Source organism: Sinohyriopsis cumingii, chromosome 1 (assembly GCF_028554795.1).
Source record: "Sinohyriopsis cumingii isolate HCF-2022 chromosome 1, ASM2855479v2, whole genome shotgun sequence".
Classification (NCBI taxonomy): Eukaryota; Metazoa; Mollusca; class Bivalvia; order Unionida; family Unionidae; genus Sinohyriopsis; species Sinohyriopsis cumingii.
In genome coordinates this window covers 31,376,285-31,395,368 of record NC_142961.1, presented here as the reverse complement: position 1 = coordinate 31,395,368, position 19,084 = coordinate 31,376,285, and the positions used below count along the sequence as shown (strand labels likewise).

General features: G+C 35.7%; 1 protein-coding gene across 1 annotated transcript in view; it reads right to left on the bottom strand.

The window, feature by feature from the left end:
• Positions 1-19,084, bottom strand: part of LOC149806643 (WASH complex subunit 5-like) — a 122,889-nt gene that overhangs the window by 30,910 nt on the left and 72,895 nt on the right. The window contains exons 16-21 of the mRNA XM_089956025.1: positions 18,265-18,345; positions 15,493-15,594; positions 14,272-14,451; positions 13,112-13,236; positions 11,773-11,863; positions 4,856-5,036 (exon numbers count right to left, since the gene is read on the bottom strand). Coding sequence (XP_089812151.1) covers positions 4,856-5,036; positions 11,773-11,863; positions 13,112-13,236; positions 14,272-14,451; positions 15,493-15,594; positions 18,265-18,345 — 760 coding nt within the window. The remainder of the gene's footprint in view (positions 1-4,855; positions 5,037-11,772; positions 11,864-13,111; positions 13,237-14,271; positions 14,452-15,492; positions 15,595-18,264; positions 18,346-19,084) is intronic.

The window sequence follows — 19,084 nt, the reverse complement described above, 5'->3', positions numbered from 1 at the left end:
AGAAACAATAAAAAAAGAATAAAACACTAGTTGTCGCAACAGGCACTAAATATCTTATCTTACCTGAAATGAAATTATGTTTCTATAATAACACCTACCTGACCACACTAACAGTAGGAAATAAACTCTGCAACCTCACAAAAAGATGTCTTTCCATTGAATCGTGATGCATCATGAGGATAATGGGATGTAACTGTTACAAATTACTTCCCTCTGCCCCCACCCCTTCCTCCAGCCCAGTTACCAAGATACAGTAAATATTGTTGATGACTAGTTAATCAGTCCTTTATTTTGGATTGAAAGAAATTGTCAATAGTCATCTGTTGTTTTATTCATCTGAGATTTTTGTTGATATTTTTTTCATTATATGCAAATACTCATAAAGAATATCAAATGTGTCACTCTGAACTAGGTGCAGTCTAACGTCTGAATTGCTATCTAGAACCTCACTGTCTACAAGTCTAACATCTGAATTGTTATCTAGAACCTCACTGTCTACAAGTACACCATCTACAAGTCTAACATCTGAATTGTTATCTAGAACCTCACTGTCTACAAGTACATCAGCTGAATTGCTATCTAGAACCTCACTGTCTACAAGCAACAGCTGATATGCTATCTAGAACCTCACTGTCTACAAGTACAACAGCTGATATGCTATCTAGAACCTCACTGTCTACAAGTAAAGCATCTGATACTGACTCAGTAGCAGAAACAGCTGCTTCCTGGTGATCACTAACTTAGCAAACCAGATCCTCAACTGTTGATTGGGTCACTATCAGAATTAACATAATCCAAGAAATCAACTTCCTTGTTGGCAGGCTCAACTCAGTGTAATACATCATGCACCATAACAATAGGAACAGCAGCATTACTATCACTGGTAATGACATCTCTCTGCTCACTAAACCCTACCATAACAAAACAGTCTGCAACACAGACTCTATAAATATCACACCATGCATGATAAATCATACTTGCCAGGTGTAAAAAATGGCATTGCTTGCTCATTATCTCATTTTCAATGGAGCATAGTTCATCAGCTTGCACCAGAAGCAAACAGGGTCCAGGAAACATGCCCAGGTCTGCACGAGATTCTGTATTAACTGTTGTTATCAATCATCTCTGGGATGCTGCCATCAGTCCTGCATAACTGACAGCTTATCAATCTGGCCTTCAGCATTTTCTCAATTTCATGATTATGACTGGAAAACACTAAGGGTCAGGACTTCCTCAAATTTCTGAGGATACTCTTCTTCAGTATGTAGCTCATTGTTATGGAGTGCAGAAATTGTGCTACAACATGATTAAACTTTACTTGTGTGCAATTCCTTTCACATATCTAAAAAGCGGACTTCCAAGCCCACTTTTACAGCAAGATGTACATCAGTGCTTTTGTTTGTTCACTATCTTGAGAGGAGTTAAATGTTTGTAATGTAATCTTAACAGACCAAGGCTTCCTATAACTTTTCAGATGCTCAGGCAGTTGTGCTTCCTATTCCATGTGGACATTTTTCACCATACATGGATCTCTTGATGGATGTGTCATGTGTTGCATTTTTTTGGCTTTTTATGGAGTGGCGAATTCACGGTTTCCACTGGCAAGTTTGATACTGCACTCCACTTATGTCTTCTAGTCATCTCTGTTGCTGCCAATTACTTTACTTTGAAACTTAAATCCTCCAAAGCTGATCCTTTCTGCAGATGGATTACTTTATTACATTATGTCTTAGTTTGAGCCAACGAGTTGGGTGAGTTATATTATTTTTAATCAATGCTCTTTTTAATTAATGTTCAGTTTTGCAAAACACGTTCAATGTTGTATTATACGTTTGCGTTGTTTTATCATACTTGTAGTTTAATTCATCAAGAGTGTATGGCTTATGTAATTTGGTAGCAAGAGATGGTACGATTCAGATTATTAACAGGGATTTGAACATATATGCAATACTCCTGTTGGTAGGTCATCTTGTCGCTATTATTATAACTAATATTGAAGACGTATTATGTATGTATTAGAGTTTTAGTATATCATATTTCTATTTTTTGGTATGCCATTCATATGTCACAGTCATACATAAAGAATATTTCAGGTGTGTTAGTATTCATCCATTTGAAATGCTCAGATATTTTAATCTAGATACACAGAAAGCAGACTATTTGGAAAGTTGTTTCTTTTCATATTCAGCCAACTAGGTGTGGATAACTAGGCGTGGATTACTAGTTGTGGTTAACTAGGTATGATTATCTAGGTGTGGATAACTGTGTGCAGACTGACTAGGTGTTACCAGAGGCCGCAGCAATAGTGATGAAAGACCGCCAGGTAAGTGCCAACGTATATGTGCACGAGAAGTCTGGATGACTGAAGTGACCGAGCCAGGGGAAGCGGGTCAAAGGGCATATGAAATGTCAAGTAAACATTGGACATATAAGAGAATTTCATTATAGTGTTTGACTATAAGAAGGTCATAGTGTTTGACTAAGAGGAATTTCATTATAGTGTTTGACTATAAGAATTTCATTATAGTGTTTGACTATAAGAATGCATGGTAGTGTTTAATTATCTGGACAAACTTTATGATTATTGAATATTTCAAATAAGTATATCTGTTCTTCATCATAGTTTTCCATTGGATCCATATTATGTACCTTTGTATTTATTTTGATGTTATGTTACTTCATCATTAGTGTGAGAGAATAATACATCTTTTTATTGTCACTTGTGTATGTGTTTGTTATTTCTTAAATACCAATTCAGTCTCAAAGGGTGTTAGTTCGACTACGTTACACATGCTGTGCAATTTCATCTGACGACATCAAATGCACTTCATTTGGGGCTTCGTGTTACTTCATTCCTTTGCCCCCAATACTACCTGTACCTCTATTAGATCCTTAATTACTTGCAGTAGTTCAATTTTTTAGTGCAGCTCCTTAGTTAGTTGCATGTTCAGAGTTAATGTCCCTGTTGCAATTCCACAGCTAGTTGCAGCGCCTATTGCAATTCCATAGTTAGTTGCACCATGATTGGTATATGCAGCTCCATAGCCAGCTGCACCATACTCTAACATATTTTGCCTTAGTCTGTAGGTATCATGTATTCTGTTGTATGCTTATAAGTTAGTCAGATGCTTCTAACTTGCTGATTGTGTGCCACAGAGATGCTCCCAATATATGCCAAAGTTGTAAATAGATGGATAAAACATTTATAGAGTTGAAGAATAAATATTTCAGCTACCATTTCTTTTCTTGTTGTGTATTGTGTAATGAGTATATCATAAAAAGGTTACTGATCTAGTCCAGTCAGCTAAAATCATAATGAAGATATTGTACTTACAAATTGATGTCTTTTACTTAACACTTGATATACCATGTAGAGCCAATAATGTGCTGGAAAATGGCATTAAACCCATAACAACAATGCAAAAGAATTATTCTGAAGGTCACAATCTAAGCATAATCAAATCTTGTGACTTGATCAAAGTATCTACACATCCAGTTTTGTCTGGCATGGCTCAGTATACTTTTTTTTTATATAGACATCTTGCTTATAAGGTAAGTGTAACAGACAGGACAAAGCCAATATCTCCCTCTTTGGAAAGGTTGGATTTAATTGCCTTTTCATATAACAAGCCTTTCATATTTTTAATTTAAAATACCACAGAAGCAACTAGATTTCTGTAGCAATGAGTACTGAATTAGATATAAAATAAAATTAGACACCCTAAATGTTGTGCAAAGAGAATGGTCACAAAGATAGTTACTGGTTTAATCTAGGGAAAGTAGGATTGTACAGTGTATATGCACTGGTTTATCTAGGGGAGGTAAAATTGTACATGATATATGCATTATGCATTGGTTTAATCTATGAGAGATAAATCTGTACATGGTATTTCCACTGGTTTAATCCTGGGAAGGCAAAATTGTACATGATATATGCATTGGTTAGAGAACAATTAAAAGGTGAGAGACAAAGTACTAGCAACTATTATACACAGATGATATGGCAAGCTGGAAGATTTTCCTCACATGTATATGCTACAATATTTATTATCAACATCCTTAAAACAGCTACATTCTGAAGTGAAGAGGGAGAGGAAGTTATAATATAAATGTATAGTGTAGTATTTAAAAATAAACTGTACTTAAAATAGAACAACTGATTTCCTTATGTGACAGACTGATCTCAAATTGATTTCCCTATGGGACAGACTGATCCCAATTGCTTTCCCTATAAAACAGTCTGATCTCAAATTGCTATCCCTATGGGACAGACTAATCTCAAATTGATTTCCCTATAAAACAGACTGATCTCAAATTGCTTTCCCTGTGGGACAGACTGATCTCAAATTACTTTTGCTATGGAACAGACTGATCTCAAATTACTTTCCCTATGGAACAGACTGATCTCAAATTGCTGTTTCAATGAAACAGACTGAGCTCAAATTGCTTTTTCAATGGAGCAGACTGATCTGAACTCTGACACCGATACAGACAAGTCTACTTCATCCATGGTTGATAATAAATCTGTAACGTCATGAATATGACTATTATTCATTGCTTGTACAAAATAATTTTCCTTCCTACACAGTTGTACAAATAAATAATGCATGTGATGTCTGACAAAAAGACTCTTCCCCACATGTGTGACAAGATAAGTAAATCTAGCCCTCAAGAAATCAATGTATGACAATGACTAAGCATGCTTTGTACCTGATAGCAATCTTATCCCACCGTGGAGTTTAATATATTATCCATACATATTATCCAATCCACTTAGACTTTCATGTTCTGTCCATGTATAACCCACCTGAAAGGCAGACTAATCAAGCAATACTTTATTCATGGCATCTCTTACCAACTACCCCACCAACTGGACTGAGAGACTTGGCTGTTTCTCCAAATACAACAAGCCAGGATTTGTCCCTAGCAGTCAGAACCTGTCTTTGTATCATCATTTGATAGTTTTGAAGCTCCTTCACAATCATGAAGCACAACAGACGGTCCAGGCCTGTCAGACCAAAAGTTCCCACAGCTTTCTAAAAAGAAATAAAAACAAATATAAAAAACTGCATATGAATATCTTTCTCTCCCCCCCCCCCCAACACACACAAGTTGCAAACAGGACATACATGTTTTTGGTGGGGAGGTAAACCTAGTTTTAATTATGTAATATTTCTTTGCTATTATTGCTTTGCTATCTCTTTTTATGGCACAAGTCATCAGTCCAAGATGAATATTCCTCTTCCAATTACTAACTGGAGTCATAGAGGTCCAGAACAAAAATAGACACAGTCCCAGTCCAATGCCATGGCACTTTTGTCATTCAGAATATTGTCCTTCTATGACTTGAACCAAGAGTAAATGGACATCTGAGTGGAGATTGAGGACAGAATTTGTAATAATAGCAGGTAAATATTAAATTACTTTGCTGAGTTTTTCCAGTCTGGAGGAGGCTGATGGCCCCCATGAATAGTGATGAAAGACAATGTACAGTACCATCTGTTCTCAGTAGAAAGATCTACTGAAAACTCAAGGATGGCTTGTTGACAACTTGCTAGGCTAATACAAATGGGCCTAATGTCTTCACTCTGGTGTGACAACAAACAAAAGTAGAACAAGGAACAGGTGAGTTAGACCACCAAAAGGTAGCTTTCAAGATATCCTCCCGAAAGGAATGATTAATGAGTTATAATTATCACGACGGAAAGATCTCTCTCAGTTAGACATTGATAAGTTATTTAGACAGAATAATCTTCCTAGAAATGGTGGCTGCAGAAATACCAGGAACCTCTGAGAAGGAGAAAGAGAAGTTTCTGACCATTTCTTTTCTCTTTTGAATTAGCCAGGTAGAAATATAAAGCTCTATTTCTAGAATGAATCCTGCTACAGCCAGTTGCCGTTTATGAAACTAAAAACAGATACCTTTCTGCAGCAAACTAAGTTTTTTGACTCCTAAGCTTTCAATCTTTCACAAGGCCTTCATCCTTCATCCACACACCCTATAACACCATCCGCACAATCTTGGTACATCCCAAAAACTGTACTCCTTTGAATAGAAAATGCTCAATCACCTGCTCCAGTGTGATATTTGTGGAAAAGACTACATTAGGGAGACTACTAGAAGCATTGAAACAAAAGTTAAAGAACACTTTTACACCAATATATTTACCCCGACAGCAGTTGGCGAACACTGCAAAAAATCAGGGCATACTTTCTTGTGGTACATCAGAGTACTTGGTAGAGAGAATAATAACCTGAGGAGAAAAATAAGGGAAGTCACTGAAATCATGGAGTGAAAACCAGTGTTGAACCATGATTCTGGATTGGAACTCCTGCCACTGCACAGAAGGATTCTGTCACACGATCAACATTTAGTTGATCATGTGACTTCAGTCCAGACGTCATTCCCCTGATGAAGGCTTTGTGAAAAGGTTGAACAGAAAGTTATCTATTTTTAGTTTCATAAGGCTCTAAACTGGTAAATAACACCACTCCCTTGATAATTTGTGCCCTGATAACTTGCGAATCTGCTTATAATGTGGGGTCCGGCATGGATCCCATATTTTTACTAGAAATTGCCAAAATATTGAACCCTATTTGTTGAACTTGAAGAAAATTACAATCACAGTTGGTAGCTGAAACTTTCATATCCTGCTCATTTTATCATTGAAAACAGTATGTAGGATCTGGAAATTTTAATCAACATTATGAAATTGTCAACTTTTAATAAGAAGTCAAAACATTTTTTTAAATTGTTCCAAACAACATTCCTAGTATATGGTAAATAGCAATATTCAATGAAATTTCAATCAGTGAAAATGTCACTTACACCTATTGGAGGCAGTACTTTAATAGATAAAAACCAATTAAAAAAGTTTTCTATCAAGTGACATTTGTATTTTAGTTCTATCTTTTAGTTAGGTTTAAGTGTAATGATCATAAATGCAATGTGCCCTCTTGTATTCAAACGTAAAACGTGTCAATCTACCAGAACAGCTTTGTCCGCTGGGGCGTTTATCAGAGAACCTAATTAAGTGTCGACTGTGTTTTGATATATGACTTGTGGAAGTATTTGTTGTATTGCTGCACTGAATTAAAAGCTGACCTCCATTGTATCATCATGTTAACTGCATCTTTTTGTATCAAATAAGGGATGTGAAATAAAAGAAAAGTTAAAAGGCATACAAATCCTACATGCGTAAGATCTAGCAGCCCCAGTCATATGTCAGGTGAACTAATTTCAACTGATCAATCAAACCCTATTATAAATATTACAGTGTACTTAATATAATTAGACTACCTATCATAAATGTGATCAAAGATAGGAAGGCAACCAACTGAAATGAATAGTTTGTGAAATAAATAGCTTTGTTTCACAGATAGAGATCACTGTGGATAATCGAGTTTCAGAAAAATCAGCACTTGGAGATATCCTCAAGGATGAGAAGAAGTTTCACTATTACTTGCAATGAAATCATGGCATCAACATTTTACTAACTGAAAAGTACAAAAATTTAGTTTCAATGTAGATGACTTTACACAAAACAAATGTCACTAGTTCTTGAAAAAAAAGAATCTTGTTTCATTGTGTAATTAGCAAGATGTGTGCTTCCTTGCTTTGTAGACTCTCTACTTTGAACTATGCTATAATATAAAGAAGCAGGAAAGCAGACTAATCAACAACAACAAAATTCAGTGACATAATACACCAATGTTTTCACGAACACAAAAAGGTTGTTAAAATCAGCTGGAATAAACTGTTAACAATCTTTCAGCTGCTGGACATCTTGAAAATAAATGTAATTTATACAGAATAATGAACAGCTTCATTAGAAAACTGTTAACAATCTTTCAGATGCTGGACATCTTGAAAATAAATGTAATTTATATAGAATAATGAACAGCTTCATTAGAAAAAGCACTTTATTGTCAAATTGTTTTTTAAAGTGATCATAAAAGCAAGTTTTCAGCCATTAAACAGCCCAGTTTCTTGACTCCCTCTGCAGTTTTGTCCAGCAGTGAATAGCATAACTTATTTTTCGAAGGTCCCTCTGTACTTCGCTTATAGTGCGGTCTCTATCTTTTTGGACCCCATTATGCGCAAGTTATCAAGGGAGAGGTGTAAGTCTATCTTGTTCATCCCCAGCACTGATCCAACTGAAACAAGGGATTTCAATTGGTTCAGGTACTGAAGGTAGCTGATTCTTGGCAGAAAGTCAGACATATAAAGAAGAGAGACTGAATTAAAGTTGCCATTAAAGTAACTCTCTTCCACTAATTAGTCAAAATTTCACTCCTTCTCCTAGCTGACGCTAAAGAAAGAAAACCATCTTGAAGAGGAGCTCATCCAAAGAAGCTTCACTCAGAGGTACATATTAAGCCAGTTTAGATAATAACCCAAGAACACAAGAAAGGTTTTTTAGTGATGAGAAATATGTTGTCCATGATGACCATCTCATGAGGCTGACATCCTTGTAGTGCTAGAAAATGGCCCATATTTCTAGGTTGTTCACATACAACGAAAAATCCTGTTTGGACCACAAGACCTGAAGGACTACCCAATCTAGCTCTAGGTAAGCATCCAAGCCCAATCAAGTGTAGAGGAAAGAGTAAGGTTATGGGAAATATATCTTAACTCAGAAATCAATCCTGATTTATCCATCAACTGCTGTGGTGATGAAATATGGATCCCAAAAGAATCCAAGCTATGAAGAGTTCATTTTGCTAGCAGCAGAAACTGAAGTATTCTCATATATTGTCTTCCAAGGGGAACTAGATCCACTGCCACATTCAGAGTCCCCCCTCCAAAAAAATAGTGCCAAGCAGATAATGAATTCTCCTAATGACACCTGCTGTGAGGGTTAGGTTCAACCAAGTTTCTAAAAAGCAACCTAATCTGGCACAGACTGGGATGTTAGGAAGAAAGGACTTGATAGGACAGGGAGTTACTACTTAGGGGAAACTGCCTCCCTTCTTTGGGAGGCCAAAGGAATCCACATGCTTTCTGCCCTGGCTCTTATAGCAGCCCCATTCAGAGAAAAAGGGCAAGAAGGAATTTAAAGGATTAAAGGAAGCAGTCTGACAGTTCTGCTGGACCCATGTTTAAAGCATTTAGGCAAGGCACAAACAGATCTAATTGGCTGAGAATACTTATAAATTGGTTTAGTTAGGCCAGGAACCACGACCAACAACAAGTATTGTTAATCATCAAGATCTGGGGATGTGACTATAGGGATTAAACTACTGAATAAGGTCTGCACACAAAGCCTTTCATTTGTCCCCTTTAAATGTTTTAAACCAATCCTTGAACAAAAGACTGAGTTTCCACATGCCATTATAAACAGACCACCCTTTATTTGTTTAAGATAGTTTAATCAACCAATGAAGCGAATTTCTTTGTAAAACATAAGCATTTTGATACATAATTCCAAAAGTTCTAAATGTCAAATTTACTGGTGTCAGTGACAAAAGTGCCCTGTTAAACTATAATCTCATGATGCTAAATATGTTTTATGATTACATGATTACAAATTTTGCAGAAAAAAAAACTTTTTTCTGATAAAAATGAAATTGTCAACTACATTTTTTATTCAAGGTAGGTGAGTCTGGAAAAATCAAGCGATGTTTTACTAAACTGCAGGATTTCCCTAATAAAATCTCTTTTGGACCAATTCAAGTACTTTTCAATGACCAGACTTAAATTCCAGAAGTTTCCAGATCTTTGCAAAGAGTGAGAATTCTGCTGTCTTGGTGACAGACAAAGGAAGTCTTCGCAAAGCATCTGATGTCACATTCCTCACTTAAAAGGTTGAACTAGGCCACTGAGAAAAGTAGAGTATGTGAAACTATGGTAACTAAGGTTTAAGCCTTAAGTTTCATACTTCTGAGCAACATAACAAGGATGTGGGCCCAGAAGAATCCTACTTGGGATACTCCTGAATATATCTCAGAGGCTTGAGTGGCCAAGTACTTGAATGCAACCTGTATCTAGGAGTGGCCAAGTACTTGAATGCAACCTGTATCTAGGAGTCACAAGGTGGAAAAAAGAACTGACCAACCCTTGTGCTCTCTGGCTGCCTCCTGACCTTATGATGACTTCTGTGCTACACCACTTACTATAGCTGAGCCTGGAAGCAGCAGAAGATCTGATTTTTCCAAGCTCCCTAAAGCACCTTTAAAGTTGTGTATTAAGACCCAGGGGAAGATGGTGGTTTGTTTACCACCTTATCAAATGTCCACACTTCTTTATCTATCTTTGAATGACTGGTATGGGATGAAGATGGGGACACTAGATGAGGAGAACATGATGACATGATCATTGTATCCTCATTTGAGTCCAGTAGAATTGATATTCACTGCTTTGTCTCTGTTGACATGGTGAGACCAGACTACCTATTCCCTTCTCTCTTCTTGGGAAAGTGGACTGGCAATCTCCTCTCAATGTAATTGGTGATGACTGGTGTCCCCCTCCATTTTCTTTGAAAGCGAAACTGAAGGAGGGGAAGGGGATGGCCTACCACCCGCTTGGTTTCCCAACCAATGAAGCTATGGAGAACTCATCCACTGAGCCATAGGTGAAAATGAGGCACTCCAGACTCACCTCCTTGTGGTGTAAATTTTCAAACCCTTTAGGAATGGAATAGAAACAAAACGAAAGCGCAGGATGTCAATCTGCCACCAATCTTGGGAGAAGGCCTGTTAGTTGCTCCCAAGTATTTGTTGTCCTGCTTGGTGATGTGCCTGGTACACAGTGCTTAGACCCAGTGCCTGGTGATGGTATCTGCTGCCTTGCCCTGTGACTAACACCTGTAACTAGTATCAAACACCAGCACATTGCACCCAACCAGTGCCTGGTCACTAGTTAATGACTGGTTCAGGCAATGAAGAATATTGCAAAAATTCCTATCCACTGAACGTGACTCAATCAATAATCTCAATTTCTTGATTAAGAAGTAGAAGACCATGCTTTCCTTATGCTGGAAAAGTGGGACTTGCTTGGGGGGTGCCAGCAACTTTCTTACAGTGGGAATAAAGGTTTCAATGGGTATCCAGGTACTTGGGTACTCACCTGTTCACAATTACCAGGGTAATAAAATTAGCTATAGAGTACCCATTTAGTTCGTGTAAAAAAAAAACAACTTGTTTTTTCAAGTGAAAAAACAAACTACATGTTTCCAAGTTCAGATCAAAGATTATAACTGGCGACATCAGGAGCAAGTGAGAAACAGAATAATTAGTACATTTCAAGGCTCGTGTCGAGTGCATATTGGCTGCTGCACATTTATCCATTGCAGACCAAGAGAGAGATCCTGAAATTCTACAATTCCAATGGCTCTTAATGGACATTTTTTCTGTAAAATTAATGGGAAAAACGTGAACACTAGTCAATGCAAGAAATGCAGGCTATAGCATAGTTAATATATGAATTAAAAGTCCCAACTTAGTTAACATAAAACTTTAATTTTGACAATGCTGGGAGAAAAGTGATAGCTACATTTGAATACTGTTTATCCTACTGAGACAACAAAATGTTCTAAGATCATTCATGTGAAAACATAAACAAGCAGAAACATTACTGCCATGTAAAAAATTTCTATAGCCAAAGTAGATCCAAGAATATCATGAAAAGAAATATGAAAACAAGATGATGAAAGTCATCATTGGTGAAGGTGCTATCTTAGAAGAAAGCCAAATTTCTTCCTAGGTTTTGTTCTTGCAGCAAGTTTAACTGAAAAGCATCAACATTTACGTCAAGTTGGTCTCACGACTTACCTGAATTTTCTGAAAAAGGGTCTTGTTGACAAGCTCTTGTCTTGTGCGGATGTCATACCAGGCTTTCATCTGCTCTATGTAACTTGTTGCCCTTAAAAAATATTAATATATGTATAATGTGGCTTATTTGGGGGTTCTGTAACTTGGTGATGAAATGTTTCTCCTTAAAAAAATATTTTATATTTCCTAATTAAATGACTGAGACCCAATTAATTTGTATTAACATCATAAGTAAAGTCCTTTTGTTTTTAAAGAAACCTGTTTTTGCATGTATGAAGTATCAGCATTGAACTTTCTATTGTGCTAAGTCTTTAGAGATTCTGAACTAAAATTTAACTAAACAAAATTAAATAACAGAAAAACATTAATGTTCTAAAATAAACTGAAATAGGACTGACTTCAGATTAAGCTGCATTCCTAATAGCTAAAGTAAGCTTCATTTGGCAAGTATCATGTCACCAAATATGTCTATCAACTTTTAAAGTGATGTATTACAGTTTGATGTTATGTTGTTATGCATCTTCCAACAAAGTAATAACACTGATAATGATGTTATCAATAAACGTTTCTAAAGTATGCAATGCCTGGAGTAGCAGTCCTGTGTGTGGAGATTTGAGGACAAAGATGAAGTTTTACTGTCACATTTTGATAATAGTCTTGTGTTTGGAGATTGCAGGATAATGATGGTGGTTTTATTGTCACAACTGGATAAGAGTCTTATGTTTGAGACTGCAGGACAATGATGGTGATTTTACTAACCTGTCAGTAGTAAAATTCAATTTGCAACAGTAAAACCAACATCGATATCCTCCAATCCTCAAATTCAAGATTGTTATCCCCTAATTATATGACCAGATATAAGATACAGTTTCAAATCCATATCTATAATTGAATATATAAAAAAGATCAAAGCACTATATATTCCATTATTCAACATAAGCAACTATAAAATTAATGACAAGTATCTGTGTATACTACACCATTGCAATTTTAAAATATTTCTTGCTTATATTAGCTTTTCTCGGCTTTCTTGGCCATATTTTCTATGAGTAGAAATGAAGAGTAAACCAGATAAAGGGACAAACATTAGGATAAAAAATAGCAACTTTAGTATCACAGAAATTCTGTTTCATCATTGGTGTTTTTTAAAGTACAAATCTTGTTAATATCTAGTTGTGCATTGCAAAGGAAAGAAATTAGGCTATTAATGAAAGCCTCACTTTGTCTCCAAATGGAAGACACCAACTATGCTGCACTTAAGGAACACTAAATGAAATAATGGTTTTGCATACATTTTGTACCAAATGATTTAAGTCAAGCCTGAATTTGCAGAGCTTACTTTGGATCTGTGATCCTGATTATCTCCCTTGCCAACCTGCCAATAAAGTTGACACTTTCATCCACTGGACGAAATCGTGGAATTGGAATGGCTTTTGACTGGTATACACTTTCCCAATCCTGAACCTAGACATAAATAAGAATAAAAGTAATGACACAGATTGACACTCTTCTAAATCATGAGGAAAAGTACGACACTCTTCTAAATCATGAGGAAAAGTATGAATTTTTATGTCTCTATAATTAAATCAAGATAGATAATGCAAAAATGTAAAACTTTTTAAGCAAGTGAACGAACAGCATGTAAATTATTTTAAAAAAAGGAAAATATTAGTACTTGCTTTAAGTAATCTGAAAGAGACAGAGATGATCCTGAGAAGAAAGAGACAAGCAGAATCATAAATTTAATTGATTGACATGAACAAAGATAGATGGACAGTAACTGGGAGAAAGAGAAATAAACAGTGTTTCCTGGGGTTCTTATTAATCTGATCACATATATTATACAATACATGTGAGATTAACAGCTTCAAACTCATGTGACAATATCAAAACTACCAATTAGGTACCAAAATAATTTCTTTTCTGAAATAAAAAGACCAATTTGTTTTGATGGCTCATTTACTTTAGTGCTTCCATCTATTTTTAAGGACTTGTTTAAGAGGGGCCAGAGTTATGTAATTCACACATTTGTTCATTCACAAAGATCAAAATAATTTTAAACAATAGTCAGCAAAATGCACTTAAAAAGATAATTCTTTCAAGTCTTTTCAATATCACATCAAGTAACAACTCTAAATGCAGATAAAGCAAATGAAACAACAAGCCAGGAATCATTTCAAAAAGGCTTCCTTTGCAATGCATGCAAGGTTTTAAGTCCCACTTTTCTTCTGAACCAATATGATTCCTGACCTAACCAATATAATTTGCAGCAAATGAGAGTAACATCAGAAACCAAACTTTCTCCTAGAATCTCCTAGAATGTTCTTTCCTTTTTGCCCATGGATTACTGATGAATAATGCCATGTATTAATGGTTTCAAGACTGTGTTAAGCATTGTTTTTCTTGGAGGTGGAAAGTCAATGAGGCTGGTAATTAAAAAGTCAAGTTTCTGCACAAAGCCTCTACCATAATTATTACTGCAGCAAAATCAGATTATACCTTTGTTCGTAGAAAGCTGTTACACTCCTGTTCCACATTGTAGTTGATGATGCGAGACACCTCTTCCTGCCAGATCTTAAGGCCATAGATGTTGACATAATCCTGAATGTACTCAAAGGACCTAAGATAGCCATCCATCTTCTGACCTAGGTCTTCTAGTTTGGGTAACAATTCACTCACCTGTAACAAAAGTGCCAACTTCAACACCCTGCCTACAAGCTGTGCCATAATATACAGTAAATAACTTTACAACTCTCAAAATATATCTTAAAGGCAACGCCTTAACATTATTAGCCTTCTCTGCTGGAAAGGTGACACATTTGTCTAATTTTCTGCAAACTCTGGCAAGACTATTGAAAATTTAAATTAATGGTATTAATCCTGTCATTCCTATTAAAATTTAAATTTTTTATCAATAGTATTTTGCATCATCATTGGATAATCATACAACAAAAATTATTTCCATTTACACGGTTTGGTGAGTAAAAGAAGAGAAATTATTAATGAATTTAGCAAGATTAAAGTTAACCCATTAAACTAAATTAATTTTCATTCAGTGTAAAGTTTCAAAAAATCTTATGATTTGACTTTGGAATACACCTGCCTGAATACAATGGATGTTATGCTTGTACAATATGTGACATCATGAAAATATTAACATGTGCTATATTACAATTATGTAAAGGGTTCATGAATACAGTTCTTGTTGTTGTTGTAGGGTTTAACGCCATTTTTCAGCACATGATATGCTATACATGGCGGCCAGTATTAATGGTGGAGGAAGAACCCAGGAAAACCCTGGAAAAAACCACCGACCCATAAGAAGCTACTGGCAAGCTTTCTCACATACCCACATTGGCTGTAATGAAAACAGAGCAATGTAATATTCCTAATAAAAATGTGAAGATGTCATTGCCCACAAAATGATTGGTGACACAAGGTGTCATGAGAGAGATAACAAAGATGGTGTGGTCCTTAGGCCATCGAAAATGCCCTCATGCAGCCCTCAGGGTGGTTTGAGTTTGTGACCCCTGCTCTGGAGAAAACTGTTGCCATGAAAATGTGATACAAACTGGATTATTAGATAACATAAAAACTGATAATATTGTCATGCTAATGGAAGTCCAAACAATGACACTAGACAGTCTTTGTATGAATTCATAAATTTGTATTGCTTGTAATAATAAAAAGCATTGACAAAACATTATAGAATCAACCAACTTTGGCTTTGGGATTAAAGATGAGACCCTGGTGCAGTGCAAGTGCCACTTGTTGAACCAATTCTTTTCTGATTCCATCTTCTAGTAACTGTTTGGGATCAATCTGTAACAAGACAAGATGTAAGTGATACTTTGATTTTTAATATTTTGCTATGATTTAATCTATAAACATGCAGTAAGAATATTTATTAAACCACCCAAATATAATAAAATAAATGTTTCCACCAAATAAATTCTTCTTGTGTTAAAAAATGAAGGAAACAAATCCTAAGTATCATGGAACCTGAATCAATAAATTTTAATTGTTTACCATGATGTGAACAGTCCTAACACAAACTTCTTAAATGGTCAGCACTATACATGGATGAGGAGTTTGAATTACAACCCATCTACACCAGCCCCCTTGCATCATGTAACCACTATAAGCCACACGGTCAACATTAATCACTGATTAAGGCAGTGTGATATTGCTGAAAATGTAGAACTCTTAAGATATATATGCCCTGAGCATAGGTAATTACTAATGATCACTATCAGAATTCTTCTGGTGAAAAACTCATGCTGATATGTCTTTCATATTTGGAGAAGAAATAACAAGATTTTCAAGATGGTTGCCGTGGTGGTCAAATCGGGTTACAGATTGGCACCATTTTCATTTAGAACAAACAAGACATCATAAGAAATCTTTCAGTGAAAACCCCATGCTGATATGTCAATCAATTCTGGTAGAATAACAATAACAAGATTTTCAAGATGGCTTGCAGTTGTGGCCATACTGGACATCAGTGCATCACCATTTTCATTACAAGCCAATTCAGCATCATAAGAAGTCTTCTGGTGAAAGTCTCATGACAATTTATGTAGAGTAGTAATGACAAGACAGCTGTCATTGCAGCCTTAGTCATCAGATTGAGACTATTTTCATTTAGTACCAACCAGACATCACAAAAAGCCTTTCAGTGAAAACTTCATGTGATATAAGCTTCCATTCAGGTGGAGTGGCAATAACAAGATTTTCAAGACGGCCTCTGTGACAGCCATATTGAATGTTCAAGCAGAACCATTTTTATTTAGGACTAATAAGACTTCATAAGAAGTCTTCTGACTAAAACTCCATGTAAATATGACTTTCTGTTAAGGAAGAGAAGCAATAAAATAATTTTGAAGATGGCTGTCCTGGTGGCCATTATATACATCATATTAGCACCAATTTCATTTAATACAAATGAGAAATTATGAGTAATCTTTCAGTTAAAATCCCACATAGATATGACCATCCAACAAGAAGTAGTGATAACGAGACTTACAAGAAGGCTGCTGTGGCAACCATATTGGATGTCTAAGAAGCACAATTTTCATTTAGGACAGCTAGACCTTGGGATTAATATGTGTATAACATTTGCTGACAATGCTCTAAGTAATTTAGAAGGAGTTGGGATAACAAACTTGTGGTAATGGATGGATGGATGATGGAAATAGACATCGCATAAACTCTCATGGTCTATGATATGTAGCTTTTTTTTGTTGTTGTTGTAGGGTTTAACGCCATTTTTCAGCACACGATAGGCTATACATGGCGGCCAGTATTAATGGTGGAGGAAGAACCCGGGAAAACCCCGGAAAGAACCACCGACCCACGAGAAGCTACTGGCAAGCTTTCTCACATACCCACATTAGCCGAATCCGAGACTCGAACCCACGCAGACAGAGGTGAGATGGCAGTGATCCGTAACGGAGAGCGCTTTAGACCACTCGGCCACTCGGGGCCCCTATGATATGTAGCATTAACAAAACTAAGTAACTGTGGCACAATCCCTAGGCCTCACAGAGTATGTCAAAGGATCTCAACTAACCAAAAGAAACCTTCCAAAACTCAGAAAGGGAGATTATCTTGCCTCCTGCAGTGGTTTTTTTTTTTTTTTTTACTGCTGTTCAGAAATATAACAGATGAAGAAATACACAGTCAGACTGGGCTTAAACCTGGGACCCAAATAACTCCAGAATGGTACTCTACTAATATAAGATATGCCTGCAACAATTCTCCTGATGAATTCTGATAATCAAAGTTCTACTGTATAGTGAAATATGAGATCAAAGGGAGTCTGAGATCAACTAAATGGATAATATCAGCCAAACAGCTCAAAAATTTCTGTCATGCAATTTTTTAAATGGTTAAACATTTTCTATTGTTAGTAATGGTAGCCATGTATGATGGCAGATCAGCATAATTTGTATTAATCTGAAAGGTCTCGATTCCTGAATGCTTCCTGTAAATTTGTTAGACCAATGCCGACAGATGGATCATGGACAATGAATGACACAAAATGATCAATGGACCAGGGCCAAAGTATAAGCTCACTTCACTAAGTAAGCACAAAACCATAATCATTCTTTCTGGAAATTCAACTGACTTTAACATCACTTTGAACTGGCAGTAGTATAAGAATGTTTTAACTTGTCAAAGCATACTGCAACATGTCTACTGCTGGTTGGCAATGCTGGGTACATCATGGTAATTTATAAATTCATTTATTATGTCAAAAAAGGAGAAGCATGTTCTTTAATATCAAAATATTATTGTGCCCTTGTCTAGAGTTTGGAACATTTCCAAAAGACACTAGGTCTTTGTTTTTTTTCTTTTCTACTTGTAAATTTTAAAATATATTTAACTCAACACATTCCTCTAACACTTTTCCTTCAACTGCAAATTATTTACACATGGTCAATACTTGGATACAAGATTACATGGAAACATAAACTAAAATAAGCATACCTTTATGATTCCAACAAGAGTCGTCTTCATCATAAGAATGCCCTCTGTGAATACTGAGATCGAGTGTGTCAGTTTGGCCACCTGAAATTACACAGAAGAATAAAGAATGTGTACTGGCATTATGTTTACAATAATTCCTGATTAGCCTGAGATACAATATAGCCACATCCTGTCAACATTATGACTGATAATAAATGAATGAAGCATGGTGTGATAAACACACACCTAATTTATATATTATCTGATGTTATTATGACTTTGTTCTGCTAATTAAAATGACATGAAAATTACAAGAAGCTAAAATAATATGTAAACAGAATATTTCTTGTCTGTCATCAATAATAACAACATAAGCAACAGTTTGTGGCTATTGAAAGAGAATAGTTTCTTAAATTTTTCAAACACAAGTTGCTGTTAAAAAAATTGAAATTGCAGTATTTTCATTAACAGCTGAAATGTGAAGAGAATTTTTTTCAACAGCTATCTTTTATGACTTCTTTCTACATTTAGAATCATGTTTATCCCACCAAAACATACTAATCTAGGAAGTATTAATACAATTACATCAGAGTGATTATATGTGAGCTAAAGTTATTTTACTTGCATCATAATGAGACAAGATGTTCCAATTTCAAACAATGCTGTGTGATGCAACTTATATTAGAATAAAACAGCTATCATCACACAAAGATTGTGATGGAATGCAACAGTTATCGTGACACAAAGGTTGTGATAGAATACAAAAGTTATCATGATAAAACATTTATCATAATACAAAGGTTGTGATGGAACACAACATTTATCATGATACAATGATTGT